Raw genomic sequence first — 22,876 nt, forward strand, 5'->3', positions numbered from 1 at the left:
AAACAAGCATATGAAAGGTCAAATTATCAGCAACACCTGTAGCATAAGAAGACATTATGTTATTAAACAAAATTCATTTCTGAAAAGGAAGTGAATCTGTAATAACAACTAGTCACAAGGAACTTGTTTAGCAATAAATTTTAATGCAGCGATCTTCTCCTTTCGCATGATAACCTTTCCCTCTCGAAGCGATATTGTCAATATCATTAACTGCACACGGAACCTCGTATGACACCAATGCGGTACGTAAGCACCACCTACCTTTATTTGACGAATGTCAGGGGGTTTGAAGAGAAAGCCGGCGGCGGAGGTCGGCTGGTGATGGCAGCGGCGCGGCGCGAGCCTGGCGCAGTGCGCACGCGGCGGTGAAAGGCGCCATGTCGATACTACACGCAGTTAACGGTGCGCGGGCCGCAAACGCCATGGCCGGTCTACCATCCATGCGAATATTACTCATTTGTGCTATCCTAATAAACGGTTAGTTCCCATAAATTTAATCTAGTTCCATAATAAGTGATAACCTAATTCAGTGATAAATCAACATATTTAGAACGGTTTCTACATATAAGGAATTAAAAATCAACCGATGCGTAATTCGTAATCTTATGCAAGCGGTCCGCCGATCAATTTGTTAGTCGTTAACGTAACTGTTACAACCAAATGATACTTAGTGAAAGCTATTCTCTGTGTTATGCTAGAATTTTACTATTTCATCAAATAACGTTGAATGTGAAAGCGTGTGACAAGAACCTTTGGAGGTTTTGTAAATTATTTTGTATGAAATGTTTTACTTAGAAAGTAGGTACCAGATGTATTTGATTTGTACGCCTAATTGTAATTCGTCTGGCATGTCCTTTCTTTCACTTGACATTGAGGCCTGTGACCGGTTGCAATCGAGGATATTGACACTTGACGCAGGTAATATGTACTTGCGTATATGTCTAGGGGCTTTCAAGATTTGAATCCGGAAATCTAGCTGAAACATACGTCGTCTCTGTCTTTAACGTGTACCTGGTTTCTAGAGCTTTTTTGAAACTTCACTCAGGCAAAAAGTTTGTGAGTAGATAATTTAGTTCTGAAACAGTTTTCAGTAAAAATATTATGTTTAAATTTTATTTGTAAGAAGATAAGTAACTACAGGTAATCTGCATTCAATCCCTGTTAAAACTTTAGTACAAGTTGAAAACGACCGCTGTTCTCGTATTTCAGTTGCAGGGACGTATCCTTTTACTGCTTAGTTTTATTAAAACGAATTTCGTAAATTCAAAGCTTTGAGGAGCATAACCCGCGGTTACCCCTCGGGGACAAACTAGGTACAGTCCACAACAAAAGTAATTAACAACTGTCAACAAACCAAAATAACCTATGTGGCCGGCCTTTCCAAGTTGGATACCTACTCCTTTTTAAATACGTATTGTATTTGATTTCGGTGACAGAAAAACCTAAAATAAAAGCTCTTAATCATAAAAAAAATTAGAAGGTCCGGAAAAAATAGGTTCTACTACAAATTAAACTTAAAAACAAATAGCTGCTATGATGTTTCAGCATTCAACTACATATTTCTTTTCATTTCGAACACAGAATCAATTCGCCAGCCTCTGAAGGTCCATTAAATTTTGTAATCATTTAGCTTATTAATAATGAATGAGGTATGCGCCGTCGTTTGTCTGTCTGCCTACAAACTGTTAGATAACCGCTACAAGATTAATTCACAATTGAATTAACAGGAAACATTGAGCGTACCAAAAACTCTCAGACCTATTGTGACAACCGATGATTGTTTTGTTAGAAAAACTCTGGAATGAAAAAATGAAGGACCGGTATCTAATTAAAAATTGCCGTAAGCGCCGGCGACATTTTATAATTTAAAATTCTAATTATATCTGCTAAATTCAAAGCAGTTAATTATTGTTGCTCTTAAAAGCTTTTTAGATATAACAGGATTAGCTGAAACCACTTTGTTCAAACAAAATTAAGAAACAAAAGGTCTTAATTCAAATTATTTACTTTTTAATAGATGGCTAAAAAGATTGTGTTTTTTAAATGACAAAATTCTATGGTATTTTAAAGTTAGATGTGAGACATCAAAGCGAACCGTTAGATGTCTCTCTAACTGGCCGTAATTTGGCAAGATGTCTAGACAGCTTAGCGTCAGTCTTTTCTAATAGCTTTAATATTCTGCCAAAGTCAAAGAATGCCATTTGCCTTCACATTTAAATTGTAAAATGTTTGCGCATGTACTTTTCTGAAGATAGAGAGACAAGACATTTGAATTGTTCAAGCATTGCACAATAATTATATTATTAACCTCGTATGTCTACGCGAAATGATTACTGATCGTAACTTAACATTCATTTAGGTATAAATGACTAAATACCAAGTTATATTTAGTTTCATATCCTTGTATAAAATCTGTCTTAAATGAAGATTTAAATTGAATAAATGGCTCATTGAAAACACGACGACTATTTAAATTTAAATATTTCGAAGATTCGGTCAAGGTATTTGATAATAATAGAATCTGCCAAACAAGGAAACTAAATGACCAATTAATATCTAAATCGTGACTTCCCTATTTGGCTAGTGTATGATCGTTTCGGGAGTATGAAATGTTTTGCGTAATCAACTTTCTCCTTTCAAAATATTAATAACACTAGCTTGAAATTGAAAGTACGTTGTTAGCATCCACTTAATGTGCCGAAACAATATAATATTTGTTACCTAAATTCGGAACACTGAATTTTTAGCACTCATTTAGTGGTAAAGAAAAACATCGAGGCAGGTATTAGATACGAAGTTGAACCAAGGTTCTTGACACATGTGGCGTTTCCAGTAACTTGAGAGAATCGACTAAGAAAATCAAACAGAAACTGTTCTCAGGTTTTCCCTTAATAGAGTAAAATACTTGGTAGTCTTCTACTTGAGTTAAAGCTTAAAGTTTCAACGTATTTGTTCAGGACCGAGTTTAGGCACAAGGTGATGACGCAATGCTTAATTGTTGGTTACCCTTGTACGATACATGTATAATTATTTTATTTCAGGAAGCTTTCAGCAGAAAGAAAAGGAGAAGGAAGAGGACTTTGTTTGTCCTGAAGGTACGCAAGGAAACGGGAATTTTGCAGACCCAGCAACATGCAGGCGATTCTATCAAGTAAGATAGTCAACTTTCAAATGCATAAATCGTCCTAACCTTACGAACACATAGGTTGTCCGTAATAGTTGGTATGTAACCTCCTTACGTAAGATTTATTCTTTAAAAATATTTTAGTCGCCAACTATTTTAATTAACAGTCTTTGTTGCCAGTAAAAATGTATAATTGCAGTGGTTGAACTTCCGCGTACCCTTGTAATGATTAAATAAACCCTTCATGTCTTTCTATTTAATAAACTGCTTCCTATATAAATATTATGTAATGAAGATTCCGCTGTTTACATTTGATTACCAACCAAACCTCACTCGCCCCGCGTCTAAGGCGAGAATACGATCGTTATTTCCTTGGAAGAGTTAGATAATTTAATTTATTTGTTTTTCTTACTACTTCATAGTACTAATTATGTTACTCAAGTTAAATAAGTACTCGCAAGGTTGTATTTATTACATGCTCTTCCTAGCTTTCTCTAGCTTATACAATTAAAAAATATTAGTTTTATAAAAAAGTAGAGTCTAGATTTCTTTGCATCGTATTTTATGTGTTTATGTAACAAAAGAAATTTCGTAAATAATTAATTATTATTTCTTACTTAGGTAAATATATTCGGTAGTTATGCACTTATTATTCTGTATCATAATTTTGAGTTAATGATATAACAGCTTGATAGGCGAATGTGCTAATATGCGATTTTAGCTTGGTAGGCAGGTTAAAGATACCAAGGGTAAAAGTTTTTTGCTATCAAGTTTTCCGTTCATTCTTAAATTACTTACTGTTTGTAAGTTAGAGATTCTATCAAGTTTATTAGGAAACAAATATCGTCACGTAATTTATTGAATTAATTAACAATTAAATTTATTTTATGTTTATTTAGAATTGAGGAAACAATATTCCAAATTATTTATTTGGCACTTATCGACATTTGGTTTCTCGACCGACCGGTTTCGTTGTAACTAGTGGGGCAAGTTAGCAATAAGTCTCCGTTGAACGTAAAAAGATTTGACCTTACTTTTTGGGATTCTGTTATATTTGCCACGCAGCGGGTTCCGTAAATAGGAAAGATAAACAAATCGATTGGTTGAAAAATGACCGTAATAATCATTGCTTAACCTCAATACTTATTTATTTTTAGAATTATGAGATGTTAGGAGAAAATTTCTAAATTCAATAATGACGTACGTCAGTTGCCACTGTAGAGAAAAAATCGACTTTAAGCAACATGGTATGATCATCTTGATATAATTTATTGCCCTATCCGTTTTGTATTGAACCCGCAGTATTCGTCTCGTACTTGACAAGTTTTCGTCGTGTTCGTAGTAAATACTAATCGATAAATATCTGTAGTTGAGGTAATTCTGTATTGTAGTCGCCTATCTTCCCACCGGACCTCAACGACTTGTTATTCACGGGTCTTTATTATCTATGTCTGTTGAATGTTAATACGAGGACGGCGCAGTAAAAAAGTTTAATAAAGCCGGCTACGCATATGAATCCCAAGTATTTGTATATCGGTTATATAGCTGTAGGTTACGACGATTAGCTGTATTATTAGGAGAAAATAGAGACGGATATTAGACCTACCTATATATATTGACCTAGAAAATATTTAATAGTTTTGAGTACAAAATAATATTGTTTTAATTGCTATCGTGCATGGAAGTAACCAAACGCAAAAAGATGTCTTAAAAATAACAGTTCCGGATCATGCATCGCACGAACATTGTTTGAAGCCTTGATCTTGCCGTGTCGTTCAAGTGCTATTAAAGATTTTGAGCATGATAACTAGCAATTAGCCTATTAAAAATCTATAACGTGTTTATGATAGCGGCATTTCGTCAATCTATCTACGAATGGTGAAAAAGTAAGTCTGTAGGCAACTTAGTTTCTTGAAGCTCCGTAGCAAAGCTTGGAGGATTAGAAGACTGTTAAAATATACCATACCATTTATTAGAAACGGAATATTCCCAAATAAAGTTAAACGTTGGGTATTTTTTTAATCAAGAATAAGGGAATATAAAATAACTAAATGGCTTATTCAAAAAGGTGTGTATCCACGAACGCTTATTAGGATTCAGATATCCTGCGAAGGAGTAGGTATAACCGCTACATTCATATTTTTATGGACAAACACCGAACATTTTTCGCATAAAACGTTGGATTCCTTTTTTCGTATGCCGTTGTATGTAATAACGTAACCCCGCGTGACTAACCCTCGTGGGATTACAGTTGAGTTTATGTTACGTCCGCGAAATTGGACGGATTCAAAAATAAAAATGGCTACCATAACCGTAACTAGGTAATATCTGGGTTATCTAGTTGTACGGTATTACACTCTCGTTTGTTTTACAGGTTAGGTTTTTCATACCTGGAAAAAGTTGTTATAAAGGAACTAATATCAGAAATAGGCGAAACATTTTTTTCCCAACTGTGTAGAGCTGATAAGAACATCTCTTCATGCATGAATAGAATTGAACGGAACATGTGCGAGGGAAATTGAACTTGATATACAGAATCGTATTATTTGTCTATTCGAAATAAACGCGTGTGGCTTTTCCTATAGGCGAAGATTGATTCCAAGAAACAATTGTAACATAAAATCTGCAAATATTTTGTGTGAATGCGATCTATTTTTATTTTTGAGGCGAATGATACGTGATTTTCAGTCTTGAAAGTTAATACAACCTTTTTCGTTTGCAAGAAGGTTACTTGCCGAACAGAGAATGGTTCCTGATGTCAAAGCAATTGTAGTTCCTATCTGCGCATTAACCTTTATTTAGCGGGTATTTCAAATAATTATAAAGTCGAATATTACATGATATTGAAAAGGTCACTTCTGTGCTTACCTGGAATTGAATCCGTGTCTCGTTCATTAGAATTCGGCTCATAAACTTTTGGGTCTCCAATACTTTTTGTGTTCTTTTCCTTATTACAAAAACAAAATAAACATATAATCCGCAGAATGAACAGAACGTCCACCATCTACAGCGAATGGGGGAGCGAGATGGCATACGACGAATTGTAGAGCGGTATCTCGCTTCCCCGAATGCAGCAGTCTTATTTTAAGAGATGGTTTTAAGCCCAGGACCGATGATTAATTACATTTATTGATAGTTACTTTTGATACTGGTATTAAATTAACTGTTGATTTAATTATGGATATATTGCATGCTCAATGAAATGAATGCGGAACAAATATTATGAAGCATAAAAGTAGATGTAATTATCGTATTTAGCACGATATACTTCTAGTAACCTTTCGTAACCTTATTGCAATGAAAAACGTGTAGTAAATGTTAGATACCACTTACGTATGTATGGTGCTGAAAATTCTGTCGAGGCTTGCGGCCAAATAAAAACCAAGGGTATCTTATTTCTTATGTCGTTCTTAAGTTGTGTCCGTCATGACAAGACCCAGTGATTTTCCCATCCATGTTTTGATAAGGTACTTAACAAATTAAATGACTGTCGCATCACGTCACAGCCTCATGTTTTTCCAAGGTACTGCATGCGCGTTGCAACAAACTTATCAATTTGCCACAACTGTCCCTTCTCTTGACATAATAAAACCTGTTTCATTTAGGTTCAAGCTACATTTTTAAACAGCCGTAAACTTGTGTAAGTAGTTCTTTTGCTTTTTTCCCAGTGCGTCGATGGATACCCTTATTTAAATAGATGCCCCTCTGGATTGTATTTTGACGACATTAGCAAATATTGTACGTTTAAAGTTGAAGCCAGATGCGGCCCTATTGCTACGAGTAAGTATTCTATTCTCTTCTGTTTATTAGGCTAGTTTCTCCTCTCTTTTAAGAATGAGTTTATGAAAAAAATATAGTTAATGTTAACTTCATAGTACTAGGGTACAAGATGGAACGAACAAGAGCCCGTGTACAATTTGTAATAAGATAAACTTAGATTTCGATCTAGATGCGCTATAGCATTAACGATTACATTATGTATCGATAAAAAAATAACCTCGAAAATGCAGTGCAGCCAATATTGTCCTCATTTAATATGAAACTTGTTACTTTTTCTGAGATAAATGTAATTCAAGAATGTTTTTTGTTCTACCAGCGCCTGCGCCGATAACGGAGACTCCGTTGGATCTGGCAACGAAATGCGACACCGGCGCTTGCCAGTTACCTTACTGCTTCTGTTCCAAAGATGGCACCCTCATCCCCGGCGGTCTTGACCCAGAAGACGTAAGTTATCATTGCTTATAACACACTCTAGTCTTAGAAAATTTACCATTTTGGATGTAGTGAAGTATATAGTTGAATGAATTGGGTGAAAAATAGTGTTAGCTGAAAGTTGTGTGTGTGTGTGTGCTGTGAGTAGTGTTGCTAGCAGAAAAGTATTTATTTTTAAAGCCACTGTCGCACTAATCAATTTAATTCTGGCAAAGCGTTGCGGGTTTCCAAAACATTCAATTAATAGCAAAACCCAGATTTGGAAAAATCATTTATGGATCACAAAAATGCCTGTCCTACTAGGGGATCGAACCCGCCACAATGGGTTTGATGGTGGTGACCTACACCAGTCAGTTATGAGTAGGCAATACGTGAAGTCATTTGTGCAATGCTACTGTCAACTGTGACCTACCTACAGGCAGCAGGTGATCTACCGTTACGTCTTCAAGTTAAAACTGTTGAAGTTTTGGACGAGATTCTTTATACGTCTTGTATTCTGGCGTCCCTTTTACAACTGCAGCATTCTGAGTTACTGGTTTCCCAATCCCCAGGGCTATGTAAACTACCATATAATAAAGACGTTTCAAAGTTTCCTTGACTTGTATTTCGGAGAACGGACTGTTTAAATTAAATAATCCTATTTATACTCGTAGAATCACAAAATGCTAATGGAAGTTTCGCTTTCTGAGTATCTGTAGCGATTTATTATTCACATCGAATGGTATTATTATTAAATTAATAGCTCTAAATATACATATTATTTATCGATAAGCTCTTTTTGAATAATGACCATGGAATATTCATACAATTATGTATAACGGGTATAACTAGAATTTAACACTCGACCAGTTATTGAGAATCGTTAATGCTATTTTGAAAAACAGCCTTGACAATATTCAAAGTGTGGAATTATGCTTAAGTATGTGCTTGAGATGCCGAGAAGCCATTTGAGCTAGACCCGTCTATTATGGATACGTCTGGCTCGATGACAATCTCATTGGTTACTGATTAATTATGATAATTTTAGTGCGAGTTACCCGACGCAACATTAGCTTCGCACATGCATGAGTATACCTATGATCTTAGTTTATTTGAATTAACATAATTATTCAGAACTTAAAACGTGTATGAATGTGTTAACATCTTCATTATTTCTTAAGAAGTTTTTTTATCGAATTTAATATTTTTTATGACATAAACGAAACCTATACGTATATTATCTCCGCGAAAATATGGTGAAAATATTTGTATTTTAAAGCTGCATGTTTTTCTCTTTCATGTCGAAAATGAAGCATTATTTATGAACGACATTTTCCGAGAGCAAAAAAGAGAAGTTATTATTACTAAGTTTTTTTAACAATGAAAACAAAATAAATGCGATGCTTACAGAAAACAAAGGGGCAGTAAAAGAAAAACTTATTCCAGGGCAAAATGTCCGACCCATCTTTTTACAAAACTGCTCGCTCTACCTGCAGAGTCAACGTAGCTTGGCAAAATTTAATAAATTGTCTTCCTTATCAAATTATTTAACCCATCTAACGATCTGTAAAGAGAAAATAAAAGTAAATATACAACCTAAACTCTATAAGAGTGGTTTATAACTTTTTTTTATCGCTGCACTGTATATTATATGGACTTTTTGGGAGACTGTTTTACTTATTCAGGAATGATTAGAAGTGCGAATTAAAAGATATTAAAATTACTATATTTATGGTCAATGGGTATGAAGACGTTGTCTTTAAAAACCATGCATTTTTTAGTATGGAGTAACGAATAAACTCAATCATTTATCATAAACATTTTCAACATTAAATATGTCTTGAACTTAATTCGTTAGGAAAGAATGCCGAATGAATTAATAATATTTTTTTTAAATTAATACATTTTGTATCCACAGACACCCCAAATGATAATGTTGACATTCGACGGTGCTGTCAACTTGAACAACTACGAGATGTACAAGAAAGTGTTCAATGGGAAAATTAAAAACCCGAACGGCTGCGCTATTAGAGGCACGTTCTTCCTGTCACACGAATACAGGTAAAGTTTATATTAAGGACTTATGAATGCACACTGGCTGGTTTATGCATTGGCAATTTGAAGCATCATTTTTTAACCTCGAATTACTAGTTTTTTTTAAATACATACACTTAATCATTTTTGTAGAGTCATTGTGTACAAATAATATGAACTCTACTTTAGGAAGTATTTATTTTTAAAGCAAACTAAACGTAATTTTAGATAGGAATCCTTGCATCATTCATTGCCTAACATCTAACCTACCACTGATTAGATATTTTACCTAATAAAAATGCCTCAAAACTGACACCACCTCTTAATACACAACATGTACTTTAAACTATTTAAACATTGAAATAATGTTCCTCTTCAACCTCTTCAACCATTTTCACATTACAGTGTGACAATTTTTTGTCAATACAACCCTACTTCTAGGTGTTTAGATAGGTACCTACAGAGTTAGGTACTTATATTCGTTAATAAACTGAGCAAGTATTCCTATGCTGTGCTATTTATAACATATGTATTTTCAAATACAATGAACAATTTACAAAATAACAGAGTCACCTTTGACTACGTGAACTGTTTCGGCAAATACGTAGGTACTTTGTCGATTTTGCGGAATTCTGTTTGAATCAAAATTTTACGTATGTGAATTGAATGCTTTCGTGCACATGCATACATATGACAATTTTAAAGAAAATAAGGATATAAAATAATGTATGAACGTAAAGGTAGAGCAACATAAGATGTGTCAGTATCTGTACATTTTTTTTGTCTAGACTTCGTAATAAATATATATGTATTATGATAGGAAAGAATAACGTGGTTTTAAAAAAATCTGAACTGGCTGTATAAAATCTGACGTCAAGAGGCTCTACTCTTGGCTCGCTTTATTGAATAAGCGATATGGTAATAATGATGAAAATGCAAAATAATGATATAATTATTTATTTCTTTAAATAACAGAAGGAGAGACAAAGCATCTTCAACGTGCCCAGTAACTTCTTCAATTTCACTATTACTATATTACGTATTTAGAAATCGTTTTGAATAATGTTTATTCTGTATTTCCAGTAATTACGTAATGGTGCAATCTCTCGCGCACGCCGGTCATGAGGTGAGATTATTATTACTTTAAATATATTTATAAACTGAACGCTTTCTTCTTTACGTTTATTACTTGAGTTTAATATTTATTATATGTATAATTATAAACATAAATACAAACCGAGTAAGTGGTATGTAGAGTCTTAAAGTAAGTAATTTTATTGTATTGCCGTATTTAAATAATAAATATGTAACGTGAGTGTTATTCATTATTTATTTGCGTAACACACAATCAAGTAAAAAAGTGCATTTTTTTTTATTCAACCTTCTTCAAATTTGAATTGCAACAATAAAATAGTAATTCACGAAAGCTTTAAGTTACAAGTTTTTTTCTCCACAATAATCACATCTATATATATGCAAAATTATCGCTTAAGTCACTTTGATTTGATGTTTATTTGACTCTACATTTTACTGGACAACTATTGTCCTTGTATACGGCAATTGTACTCACAAGTCATATGTTTTAGCCTAATTATACACAAGATTTATTGACATATGATTATAATTTCAGATAGCAACAGGCACGGTGTCCCAGCAACAAGGTCTCCAAGACAAGGGCTATGAAGAATGGGCTGGGGAGATGATTGGTATGCGAGAGATTCTCGGCAAGTTCGCCAACGTCTCCCGCTCCGAGATCGTCGGTACTAGGGCACCATTCTTGAAGCCTGGAAGAAACACACAATTTAAGGTAACGGTTAATTAGTGCCTTTAATGTTTTACTACATAGAGTTCCACTTATTGCGGAAAGTAGGTCTAGATTTTTACCCATGCATTTACCTATTTTTTCTTAATGCAGGTGCTGTTCAAGTAATTAAAACAGAAAGATATTGAATAATTCTTATGGAAATTGAAAGAACAACTTGCTCTTTAGATGTAAAAAAGAATACATAATTTTATTATACATTCATTTAATTGACCAAGTTATAGTATGATATGGTAGAAACATACATAGTACAGAGTAAACATCAGTATTTCCCGTCTTTGGATACAATTTCCTGGTTCAGATTTATTTTTCTTATGTTTATTCAGTAATTTGTATTTAAAAACACCGCCGTCCCTACAAAGGCATGTTTGTTTGTTAGTTATTCAATCTCATTTCAATGGGACCTCAGTTGACAATCGAACTCACTATGAAAGAAGTTTACAACACGGAAAAATATCGGATGTTTTTTATCTCGACTAGGTAGGCAGTTCCTTTGGGTACAGAATAAAATATGAGACGGAATAAATTCTCTTTGAGAGTCACGTCAGGAAAAATCAATAAGCAATTTTACCGAAAGTCAACTACAACACTTTAAAACTATAGTACTGGTATCCTCGAAAAATCCTTGTTAAAAAAGTGAAAATATTTTTTATGTTGAATAGAATTTTAGAAATATATGGCACCTATTTTTCTTCTATCTGAACAATAAAAATGGACAAAGATAACTGTACTGAAGTTTAGTACAAGGTGCTTGTGACGTAAGGACTTCGTAAAATTTATACACAATAGTGACGTTACGCGTAAGTTAAATTCACTGTTACATTATTTGCGGTATAAATGAAAAAGTAGTCATTATTATTCATTGAATTAAATAACAGAGATTGAGAAAAAAAATCTCACATCACATCACTGTCAGAATATTTAATTTTGCTCTATTTAGGTATTACCACCGAGTAAAGAGATAAAACATAACTTATTTGTAAAACTTACTCTCACAAATGTCTCCAAAACAATATGTAACGTAATGATGTACGCAGGGAACTTCCGATGCCGTAATGTCATCTTATTTGTATCGTATTTCTTGCGTATTCTTTTCTGTCCCCAAATTGGCTTCATATCGAATATCAGATAGCTTATTAGGGTAATATTTTGACAGTTATTCGATATACCACGGTACGGCTACATTTGAACTCAATATTTCCGTACATTTATTCGTTACCTGACAATTACAGCTGTCACTCTCGAAATACAAAGTGAAATACGTAGATTTTTTTGCATTCCGTAGTCACCGGGGAGGTACGTCGCTTGTCAAACAAGCGTGCTGTACGCCCGAGTATCGACGTTTTGATAGGCAGCGATCGAAGTACGTATCTAAATAAAACTGATTGAAGTATGCTGTGTTTACGAATGTGCGATTAAATTACACATCCAGGTTAATATGTGGAGCGTATGTAAATACGAGTAGATCAGGTGTTTTTGAATAAATATGTATATTGTGTGTGATAGAGATTGGTTTTCCGAATGATATTTATATACTTAGGGAAACAAACCCATTAATAAGTAGGTACAACAGATAACCTGACGAAACAAAACTAGATGACAAAAAGTAACTAAAATCATTAGATGAAACCAATACAAACCATTACAAAAATATAGCTTTCCTGAAACAGTTTCATAGCGACCGAAAACAGAAATAGAATCGTTCAAGAATCCAATGCATCTTGACTCAAAGAATCGGATAACATTATAAGCCCGTATTGACTCCCCTTGAATTACACACAGGTGTTGGAGGACTTCGGCTACATCTACGACAGTTCGGTGGGCGTGCCCCCGCTCCCGATCCCCGTGTGGCCGTACACGCTTGACTTTAAGATCGCGCACGAGTGCAAGTCCGGCACTTGTCCTACAAAGTCGTTCCCAGGTGAGCGAACATAACTTACTCGATCGAACCCAGAAAAACTAGCAAAGCACCGTCTAGAAAGGATTTGTTACAGCGAGAACTAGAGCAGTGCGGAGCTGAAAACACTCGGTTTGTGGAATAATCGATTACACACAATTCTCATTCCGTAATCGGTTTAGAAATGACGTCGACTAAACTACGCGAATATTAGAAGTAAGCTAGCCGAGTATTGGAAAATATAAAGGAAAAATACTTCTATTTACATGCCTCAGAGCTAGATATGGCTTTGTACAGTCAGTATGAATGCCCGACCGACTTATTATAATGGGTGTCCTATGAGGATATCTGTGACAGACGTTTCAGTAACAGCTGGACTGTAATTGGATACTGAGACCGTTGGAATTTAGGTTGTATCTTTGACTACGTTCGTTTTCTATTATACGAGATTAAAGTCCTAGTTTAACTAAAGAATTGTGAAGAGACCAGTGTGATGACTACAGAAAACGAGGCGAGCGGGATTACAGCAAAGTGTCTGAACAAAAACTAGTTTACATTTTCTGGTTCTCGTTAAAAAATGTAGATTGGTACTCTGTCCGGCAGCGTGCGATAAGGTTTTTAGATTCATGCCACTGCTAATCTTTAAAGTAAACGGACACACTATTAAAAATAATGAATATTTATATTTTGACGAAGCAATCAATTTTAAACCGAATGGTTTAGAAACAAGGTTCTATTATCAAAATTTCAAATAATTCAGAATCTATTTTTCTAAATTGGCTTTGTATATACGTTGCAAGAATGTATTGCTGCGTTGTATATGACAACTCGGAATTCAAATACCGAATTCACCCGTATTGATTTAAAAGCATTTCGATAAATAAAAGGTTATTTATTTTCAGGTCTGTGGGAGGTGCCGTTCAACGCTCACTACGTGGAAACGTACGAAGGAGGGCACTGCCCCTATCTCGATCAGTGCGTCCTACATAATCACGATTCGGATGAGGTAGGTACATACACATAATAAAGTAAAGCATACACACACATATTCACTAAGTATACGTAGATACTCGTTTGTGCATCAACCATAATATCCTAATTACTACTAATATTATATACGCGAAAGTTTGTGTGCATGGACACAACACACACAACACAACATTTTAGAAAAGGTACAAAACTTTTTACGCAAAAACCACTGAACATAATTATTTAGAAACGAAATTTGGTATACAGATATATTATAACCAGGATTACATAACATATACACAGAGTATTTTTATCCCGATTTTATGTTCGTGTTTGATCATTTCGATTTGTAGAGATCGGTACCAAAAGCTAGACACACATGAAAATACGTAAAACATATTAAATATATGTTAATTTACTATTGATGAAATTACAATTCAGGAAATATGAAAAACAAATGAACTTTGTTATTATCCGACTTTACAATAGTCGTGATGTTTTTACTCGACTGTGCTGGAGTTTTCATTGTTATTGAACAAATATGAACATGTTTTGCCTCTTTTTTAATGAATACTATGAAATGTTCTGTACAAGCTCTGGCTATCTAATTTATAACTGGACCAATCTACTAATCATTGCCTAACCTCGGTTGGTATTGTTATTATTGTTCGTCAAACGGACGGACAAAATACTTAGGTTTAGTAAGGAGTTCCGTTATTAACTTTTACGTAAGGAATATAAATATACGAGAGATGCACGCCATTGAAATGCACGAGTTTGCTTGTTTAAACAAACTCTTGTACGCAAAGGCTAGACCAATTTTTATCCGACTTTTACTGGCTGAAAACTGGGGCTATGTGCGTCGCTCTTAGGTGTGGAGTGTATATGTAGACGTGAGGTATGGAGATATGAGCATTTATAGTCACTAGTTCTGTGATATCAATGTCTCTTAAACGGTTGTGTTAGGTCGAAGTATCCTAGGGGCCTATAGGCGACTCTTAGTTTTCGTTTCCAGTGACTAATATCAGTTTTCAACCGACTTTAAAAAGGCGGGGATTTTATTTTCGTATAGCTCAGTAGTTTTTGTTTGAAATAGGTTGTATGTTTTTGTTTTTAAAATATATTATGATAATATTAAAATAAATCCGGCATAAACAGTCGTTTGCAATAAATGCATCGGATTATTTAACATAATTATGATGATTTTAAGCCTAATTATAATGTAAGCGTTCAAATACATATCACATCTGTTTAAACATTAAACGCTCTACACTATTTGCATAATACATGTTAAGCTTTTTGAATATAATAATTATTATTTTGCGTGTAATCCTATTTGATGGCTAAAGAGATGCCGCTCTACACGGTGTATTGCGCTGTCACGCTTTCACAACCTTCATAATGTTACTTATTGACGTGGCAGTAGACCCTTTATTCTGAAAACATTGTAGAAAAAAGAGAAAATGCGAACGTCGTGTACCTTAAGCTGGTAGGCAACAGATTAGCTTTGCGTCCTCCAGTTTTCCGATATACCTTTTAAAGGATCTGACACGATGAGGTTTCTTAGCGCTTTCAACATTTAATACCCACATTTCTGTGATTTGAAAATATTTTCAGTTTTCAAAATAAATATTGTACACGTTATTTTTAATCAATATACACTTTTATGTAGTAACAGGAAATGTTGATTAATAGCATTTAGTTTTTGACAGTTTAACATTTCAAAACAAAGATTAGTCTTGTTTTTCTCTTATTAAATTTGACATTGACGTCATAAAATATTACGTAAAAAATAAATACCGCAAAATATGAATTTAGGTAAATGTGATGATTTCATAAATAATTGATTAGGTGACTTACTAAAACAATCTCGTATTTTACATAACCAGGTTCAAACTCCGATATAAAATGGTCGCTTTACATAATGAAGGTAAACCAATGTTTGTAGTTGCGCATAGTTGAATCGAGAAGCAGTGCGGAAGGTGTTTCAGAATAAAGGCTTATTTAGACTCCAAAAGTATCGTACGAGTTGCGAAACATTGACGCGCTGATATACGATGTTTGATACCACAGGGTAATTTGTTTTGGATACCATTGCGGAATCCATCATGGACACGCACACCTTTGGTAGACGATGTGAGGGTCAGATACTGGCCAAACCTAAAATCGCCACGCAACGACTCCCGCGTTTGGTCAGTGCGCGCCAATGCATTGCAATTAAACCCAGGTAGAACCAGAGGATCTAACAAAATGGCTTTAAAGTAATATTTTGGAGTTGTGAAAGCGTCACAGAGTTCATCCCTCTTCTTGAACTGTAATACTAGCTTAGTTACTTTGAAAAATTTTGGTAGGCCTGTAGATGTATGTGGTTCCTTAATGTATCGCACGATATTCCTCGTCGCGTCTAAATAAGCCTTTATATCGTACACGCACGTACGCGACCAACAGGCACTATTTTATCTAGCTTAATTTTATAACTAAGCCCGGCAAGGTATAAAAACTTTATAATGTAATTTGTTCGGTTGAGTTTTTATCAGTGGGAAATTTATTATCTTGTTATTAAACTGTCCGTGTTTATTACCGGTTGTGTTTAGTTGGACCTCATTCTTGCGATACGAGAAATAAAAACTAGTGTACGTGTTTTACTGTGTATCGATATAGTACCGGTATTTGTAATTTCATTTCCGCTTCTTTATTAATTTGGTATATTATAAAAATAGTGTTAAAAATCCACACAAAAAAGAATCAGTTATGAACTTTAGAATTCAGGTTTTAATATTCAACCAAACACAAAACTTAATTATTTTTAAAACAGCAGTCAGTTTTAAAGTCTAAACTGCATAAAAAATCTCAGTAAAAGTTGCATATACGGGCAAGAATTAAGTCGCATAATATAAGCGTCAGCGAGGTGTTCACAAAATTACGTAACTTTCTCCAGGTGCGAGCGAAACTGCGCTTGCACTCCTAATTTGCTTACATATTCTTAATTTAAATCTCTTTAAGAAGGAGGTCTTAAGTAAACAAGTCTGTCTTTAATGTACTTTCGTCCTTTGAAAATAGTTGCTGAAAAATAGTGTTTTAAAAATAATTTAGTTAAGAGATGAAAGTGGGCTGTTACTTATCATCTATCTGTGGTTTTGTTTAAGCAGTAACAAGCGGAATTTCGGCGGATAATTAATGTTTAAATGCTATCATAGTTTTTTTTTCATTGAAATTCTATATTACTACAGAATGTTACGTAAGCACAGCTGTACGTATTTCTAGTAAAGAGGAAAAATCAGAATAATCCGTCGGTGGCTTAGCTTTGGTTGTGCACATACATTTAGTAATGATATTATTTTGTTCTTGTTTCATAACTCATCAACGTGAAGCTCGTTATGATGTGGTTTTCTTTAATTAAAATAGTACTCTACCTGTTTTGCACAAAGTTTATTTGCTCAGGAGTTCCATAGCAGAATTTCGGAGTCAGATTTTTTGAAGCGAAAATTTTCATAAAAAATATATGTGTTGATGTTGAAAAAACCACAACAACTTGTTGATTAAACAAGCATGTTTGGTTTCATTTTATTTGGATAAAACTTTATAGCTTCGTTTGTAAAAAGTGCGGTGTTTTTTCGTTCTTTCCCAAAAACTAATGGCGATTCGAAATTTCGCAGTTAAAAGTTGCCTATCGATAAAATTGTTGTTTTAACTGACTAAAACGACTTATCAAATAAAAAAAGCAAGTAACTATTTTCGGCCGGCCTTTTAATAACGTTTGGAGTATTTTAAATATATAGAGAAGCTTTCCCAGAACAAACTTAATAAAAACAATTACAACTTTATTTAGTATATAAAGGAACTTCTCTCAATAACAAATGTAAATCTGAGTGAACCTATAAACACACATATTGAAGCTCATTCCGAGTATATAAACAAGTGCTAACTCTATTTAAATGATGTTCAGGTGTTCGAATGGCTGCAAGAAGACTTCTTGAGGTACTACGAGCAGAACCGCGCGCCCTACATGATGCCGTTCCACACCAACTGGTTCCAGATCAAGGAGTTGGAGCGAGGACTGCACAAGTTCCTCCAGTGGGCGTCTGAACAGTAAGCTATTGTTATTTTACTAACTTCATTTTGTCTTCATTGTATTTTTGTAAAGAGAATTAGGTTTCGTGCCGATGTCGGGATTAAAAAATTCCAAAGCTCTGCAGTTATTGAACGTGAAAGTGCCCGAAATAGATTGATTTACATAGAAAACTTTTTTTAATATTTCTAAGTATCTTGCCGTAGTCACTCGGTAAATAATTGATCACCTGTAATCATACCAAGACTTCGGTATGTGAAGAAACATTCATGATTGTTTTTGACCAACGCGAAAGACCTTCCTAGAATTATATTCCTTTGTAAATATCCAAGAACTTGATTTGACACGCTGAAGTTGTGCACTGTATATGTATTAATGCCAGTGGCATATCGTTTCGTGGAAGTTCAATCCTTCTGGACTGATTTTTGGAATAATATTTCGACTTCGCAATAACTATCTCTGATGCAATTATCTGCTTAACATACTTTTGGTTTTTCGAGTAAAAATTTAACAAGTCGGTTTGCTCTGAACTTGAATAATTGACCGAAACGAAGACGGAGCGAGTTGCCAGTAAGAAAAATGTGATGGAATTTTAAGTATGTACGAAACACTCGGCTATTTTTCAATGTGGGTTGAGAGTTGCCAGCCTGTTTACAAGAAGTGTAATGGACCTACAGCTAATATAGAAACAACAAGAAATTCTGCTACTGAACATATTTGCGGATATTTAAAAAAAAATAGTTAAATGATCATCGCGATAAATTCTTGCCTGAGATTTTCTCTTTAACATTGTCAAACGCTTTTAAGTATATTTGCTTTCTTTGTGTTATAAAAGGAATTAATTTGTCGCTTGAAGCGATAGATAAGGGACAATGTGACAAAATTTTAATGTGTAAGAAATTCTGCTGTATTGCTGGAGGGTTTATGTCTTAGACCTGAGTAGTCACTAATTAGACCAAAATGTACCCCGAAGCGAGCTAGATGACAACCTACATCCTTGTTCTCAAAGTCAAATAGAAGTGGAAATAATATGTGATAGAATATAAGAATATAATGTTTTTTTTTCTCTACCAACTAAACTTTTTTTCTCAATCACAGGGACGATGTCTGGTTTGTGACAGTGACACAAGCCTTAACCTGGATGACGGACCCTCGGTCAGTAAAGTCGCTGAACAACTTCGAAGCCTGGAAATGTGACCGCAAGGACTTGCCAGCAGCTCCTTGCAACCTTCCGAACAAGTGCGCTCTGTCCTTCAAGCACCCTGAGAGCAACTTCACCGATACGAGATACATGGAGACTTGTACTGAATGTCCTAACCAGTAAGTTATAATTTTGTACTGTTTTTTTTCTCGAATGTTAATATTGATTTGGAAACTATTGGTGCAGTCAAAAGTTTTGAGATTATCAGCTCTATTTGTTTAAAATAAAGAAGAATTTGAATGTATAGTTTGATGTGACACTTCCTTATCTAAGTGAATGGAAATAGTCCGTGTGGTTTTTTAACATTTATTTCAGTTAAGAGGTTTTTGCAACCGATTGATTTTTATTCAGACATTTTTTTTTACATTTTTTTGGCCTAACCAGCTACATGCTTGTTATCTATATATAGTATACACCCATTAAAAAATATCACACAGGTACAATATCATAGAACTACAATTTCAAGCAAAAATGCTTTGACGCATCGTTAGCGATAGCAGTAGCGTTACCTAGTCATGTTATTACGACGTTTACTTTTATGATGCAGCACGGTTAAGTATACAGGCACACTTTGTATGTATATAAGTTTCAGAAAAACGAAACAATAATAACTTTTTGGATTATTGTTGCATATTCAGATTTTTTTAAAGAAAACGTAAATGGATGTTTTTTTAACAATTAAATGTGAATATTAGCTTATTAGTAGAGCACTGTTGTACCCAATTCAGATGCTTCTCCATTTGCCCGAAAATTTGACTGGTAGATAATCCCTTGCGGCATTTAGTCCGCCTTATATACCACAGTAAAATTGTACATGAAAGATAAAATAAAACAATAAAAATGAAAATTGCCCGAAAATTATATTACAATTGAACCCATAAATGTTATCTTATAAATAAACCGTACAAACAAAAGAGCACATACGAGACTCAGGTGCATGTTAGGGACATATCAAGTACGTGGCACAATCTCCCAATGTTCACATTTCCCAAAACCGCTACGTGAACCGTACGTAATGCATTTTTAATATTTCCAGATACCCATGGCTGGGTGACTCCGGTGGGACAGGCATCGCTGGAAAAGACAACTATATACCTGACAATTTGAAGAGGAAGTAGAGATATACGAGTAGTCCTTCTACTGTATTATGGTCTATTCAGTGTATCTCGTGGAATAATAAGTCCGAAATTTCGTTAGCAATTCTCCCCGAGTTACCCTTTAGATCGAATTCTCGGTTTGACGTTCAATATGCACGCTGACATGTTAGTAGGTTACCGTACGTTACGTTTCACAGTATTCTGGTTTGTATGCAAAGTTGCTTTAGTTTCAAGAAAAGAGTCCGGAATAGTCTTTGTTTTGTTCGCAGTTGGTAACTTTATTTGTAAGCGTATGTCTACATTAGTATTGAAGTTTTTTTACTGATGTCATTGCATGACCCTAAAGTACTTTAAGAAAAAAAAATACAGTGTAAATTGAAGATTTAAAGTAACTTTGAATTTAATTTCAGCCAATAGCTAGACTCCAAGTTGGTCTCAATGTGGCTTTAGATATCCCACGACGGTTCCGGCTTCTCGAAATTTCCTGAATAGACCATTATACAAACATTTTGTATATATTTCGTTTTGTAAGTAATTAAGGTATAGTGACTAGTCGTCGCAATTTATTATAATTATGATTTGAGACGTCTTTCTTTTACTTTGGAACGAGACAACTCGAACAATTTATTTAATGTTTTATAAGATTTAAATTCGTTTAATGATTTAATAAACAGTTGCCATTAATTTTACCAAAATGTTTCTTGCAACAAGGACTTTAAAGAAGACAGTGCTTGTACTATGAGTTTAGATAGAAATACTTGTCGCAGTGAGACGCAGCTATGTGCAGTGTAGAGCGCTATCTCTTTCTTACAGCGGTGTTTGTCCGTCTTTTAAAGCTTATGGCACAGGTTTTATTAGATAAACTTCAATATGTAATCGCTTTTGTTTTCAGATGATAAAGCGTTCTTAGTTATATAATACTCAGGCTTTTTTGAAAGCCTTGATATTGTTAAATGATTACCTCGTCATACTCAATATACCTACTCATAGCAAAGTTATGCGTTATTATAAATATGTATTTCATCAATTCTGGTGTTTTGTAATAAATGTGTCGAAAAACTGTTTTCATTGTTAACGAATAAATATATTTTTAAAATGTCTACTTTTTACTCATAAATTAACAACCCTTTCTTCTTTATTATTTTTTGGGAAAATTATGTAGCAAAATTGCTACCTGTACCAAAAGAGCAAAAACGGTCAACAGTCACCATTCTGTAACTCATGAATCGTGACTGCTAGTCCGTTGAAATCGTCATAGGGTATGTATGAATAAAAAATAACAGTTGAAGTTAAGCATCTGTTGGCACGGTTATAAATTTAATGGTAGCCTGCAAATGCTGGATGCAAATTTGCTTCTCAATCAATGTCACGAGTCAAACTTGTACATGTCCAATATTCATAGAACTTAACCATTAACTATGCAACCATACAAATTAGATGTAAAAGGAATCTACTGCTAATTATTTACTTTAGTAATTACAGTCAACTCGTAGGTCATCAAAGGCAATTGGCTGGCGTGGTCCCCTCTCGCCACAGAGGCACCACGCTCACAGCGAAACCACACTTTATTTGCAACCGATGTAGGCGCGGTTTCAGAATTAAGTATACCATCGTACAGCAAGCAATTTAATTACAGACCTGATAAACGAACGAGGGCTACACTTATAACGTTGTTAGTAGTTTTTTGCTAACATTGTTCATTGGTATCTAATTCTTTATCTCTGCAAAGCTTTTGCTATGTTAGTTTTAGTAATGTTGTCGCCTTATTAGAACCTTATTATGTTAGCAGGTTAGTCCAATAATATGGTACTCAATTTATTCGTGACGAAAATTCTTAATAATATAGGAAAAATATCTTTCAAAATGAAGTCTTGAAAGTGGTTCTGCGTATCACAGAAACTAAAAATCTGAGCATTTTGCACCGCGAAACCTGGTTACATTTTCCCCTGAAAACAAAAGATAGTCTGCTCAAAAACAATCCGTGTTTAGTTTTTTAAACAACCTCGTGGCCTATACGTAACCTAATAAAAGTCCCGAAAAAAGACCATTGTATACATATTTTATAACGGCGGCTGGCGTTTCGCGTCTCCGACCCGTCGGCGGAGATTTAATTTGAGATTGGCGCAGAGAATGGTTCCTCGGAAAACTTTCTTCATATTCACATGCATTAGCTGCTATGACAACGAGTTTTTGTTATACATATCCCGAATCTCTACCAATCTCTACCACCCTATTCCCGATGTGTTAGTGACGAATCAATATTCTTAGTTACCAGTTAAGACGGTAGATAAGGGTTGTGAGCTCAGCAATGTAATTCGGTAAGTTGAGATATAGACATCTCATTCACACGTACTGTGATAACGTGTTGTAGCTTTAGGCGACACTGACATTTGGGTTTAGAAAATGATTCTAGCACAAAATATAAAGCGATCTATGAAAGATTGATTCTGACTTGGATCAATTGTACCTGTA

At 34.5% G+C, this 22,876-nt stretch overlaps 1 protein-coding gene across 1 annotated transcript; it reads left to right on the forward strand.

The window, feature by feature from the left end:
- Positions 1 to 275: 275 nt before the first annotated feature.
- LOC113497486 lies at positions 276 to 21,497 on the forward strand. The gene is made up of 12 exons (XM_026877052.1): positions 276 to 477; positions 3,042 to 3,151; positions 6,793 to 6,904; positions 7,221 to 7,348; positions 9,234 to 9,376; positions 10,433 to 10,475; positions 10,980 to 11,156; positions 12,954 to 13,092; positions 13,971 to 14,074; positions 17,984 to 18,126; positions 19,205 to 19,426; positions 20,344 to 21,497. The coding sequence occupies exons 1-12, from the start codon at positions 378 to 380 to the stop codon at positions 20,423 to 20,425; spliced, it is 1,503 nt and encodes a 500-aa protein (XP_026732853.1). The 5' UTR covers positions 276 to 377; the 3' UTR covers positions 20,426 to 21,497.
- Positions 21,498 to 22,876: the final 1,379 nt, after the last annotated feature.

The sequence above is a fragment of the Trichoplusia ni genome, chromosome 9, assembly GCF_003590095.1.
Source record: "Trichoplusia ni isolate ovarian cell line Hi5 chromosome 9, tn1, whole genome shotgun sequence".
Lineage (NCBI taxonomy): Eukaryota > Metazoa > Arthropoda > Insecta > Lepidoptera > Noctuidae > Trichoplusia > Trichoplusia ni.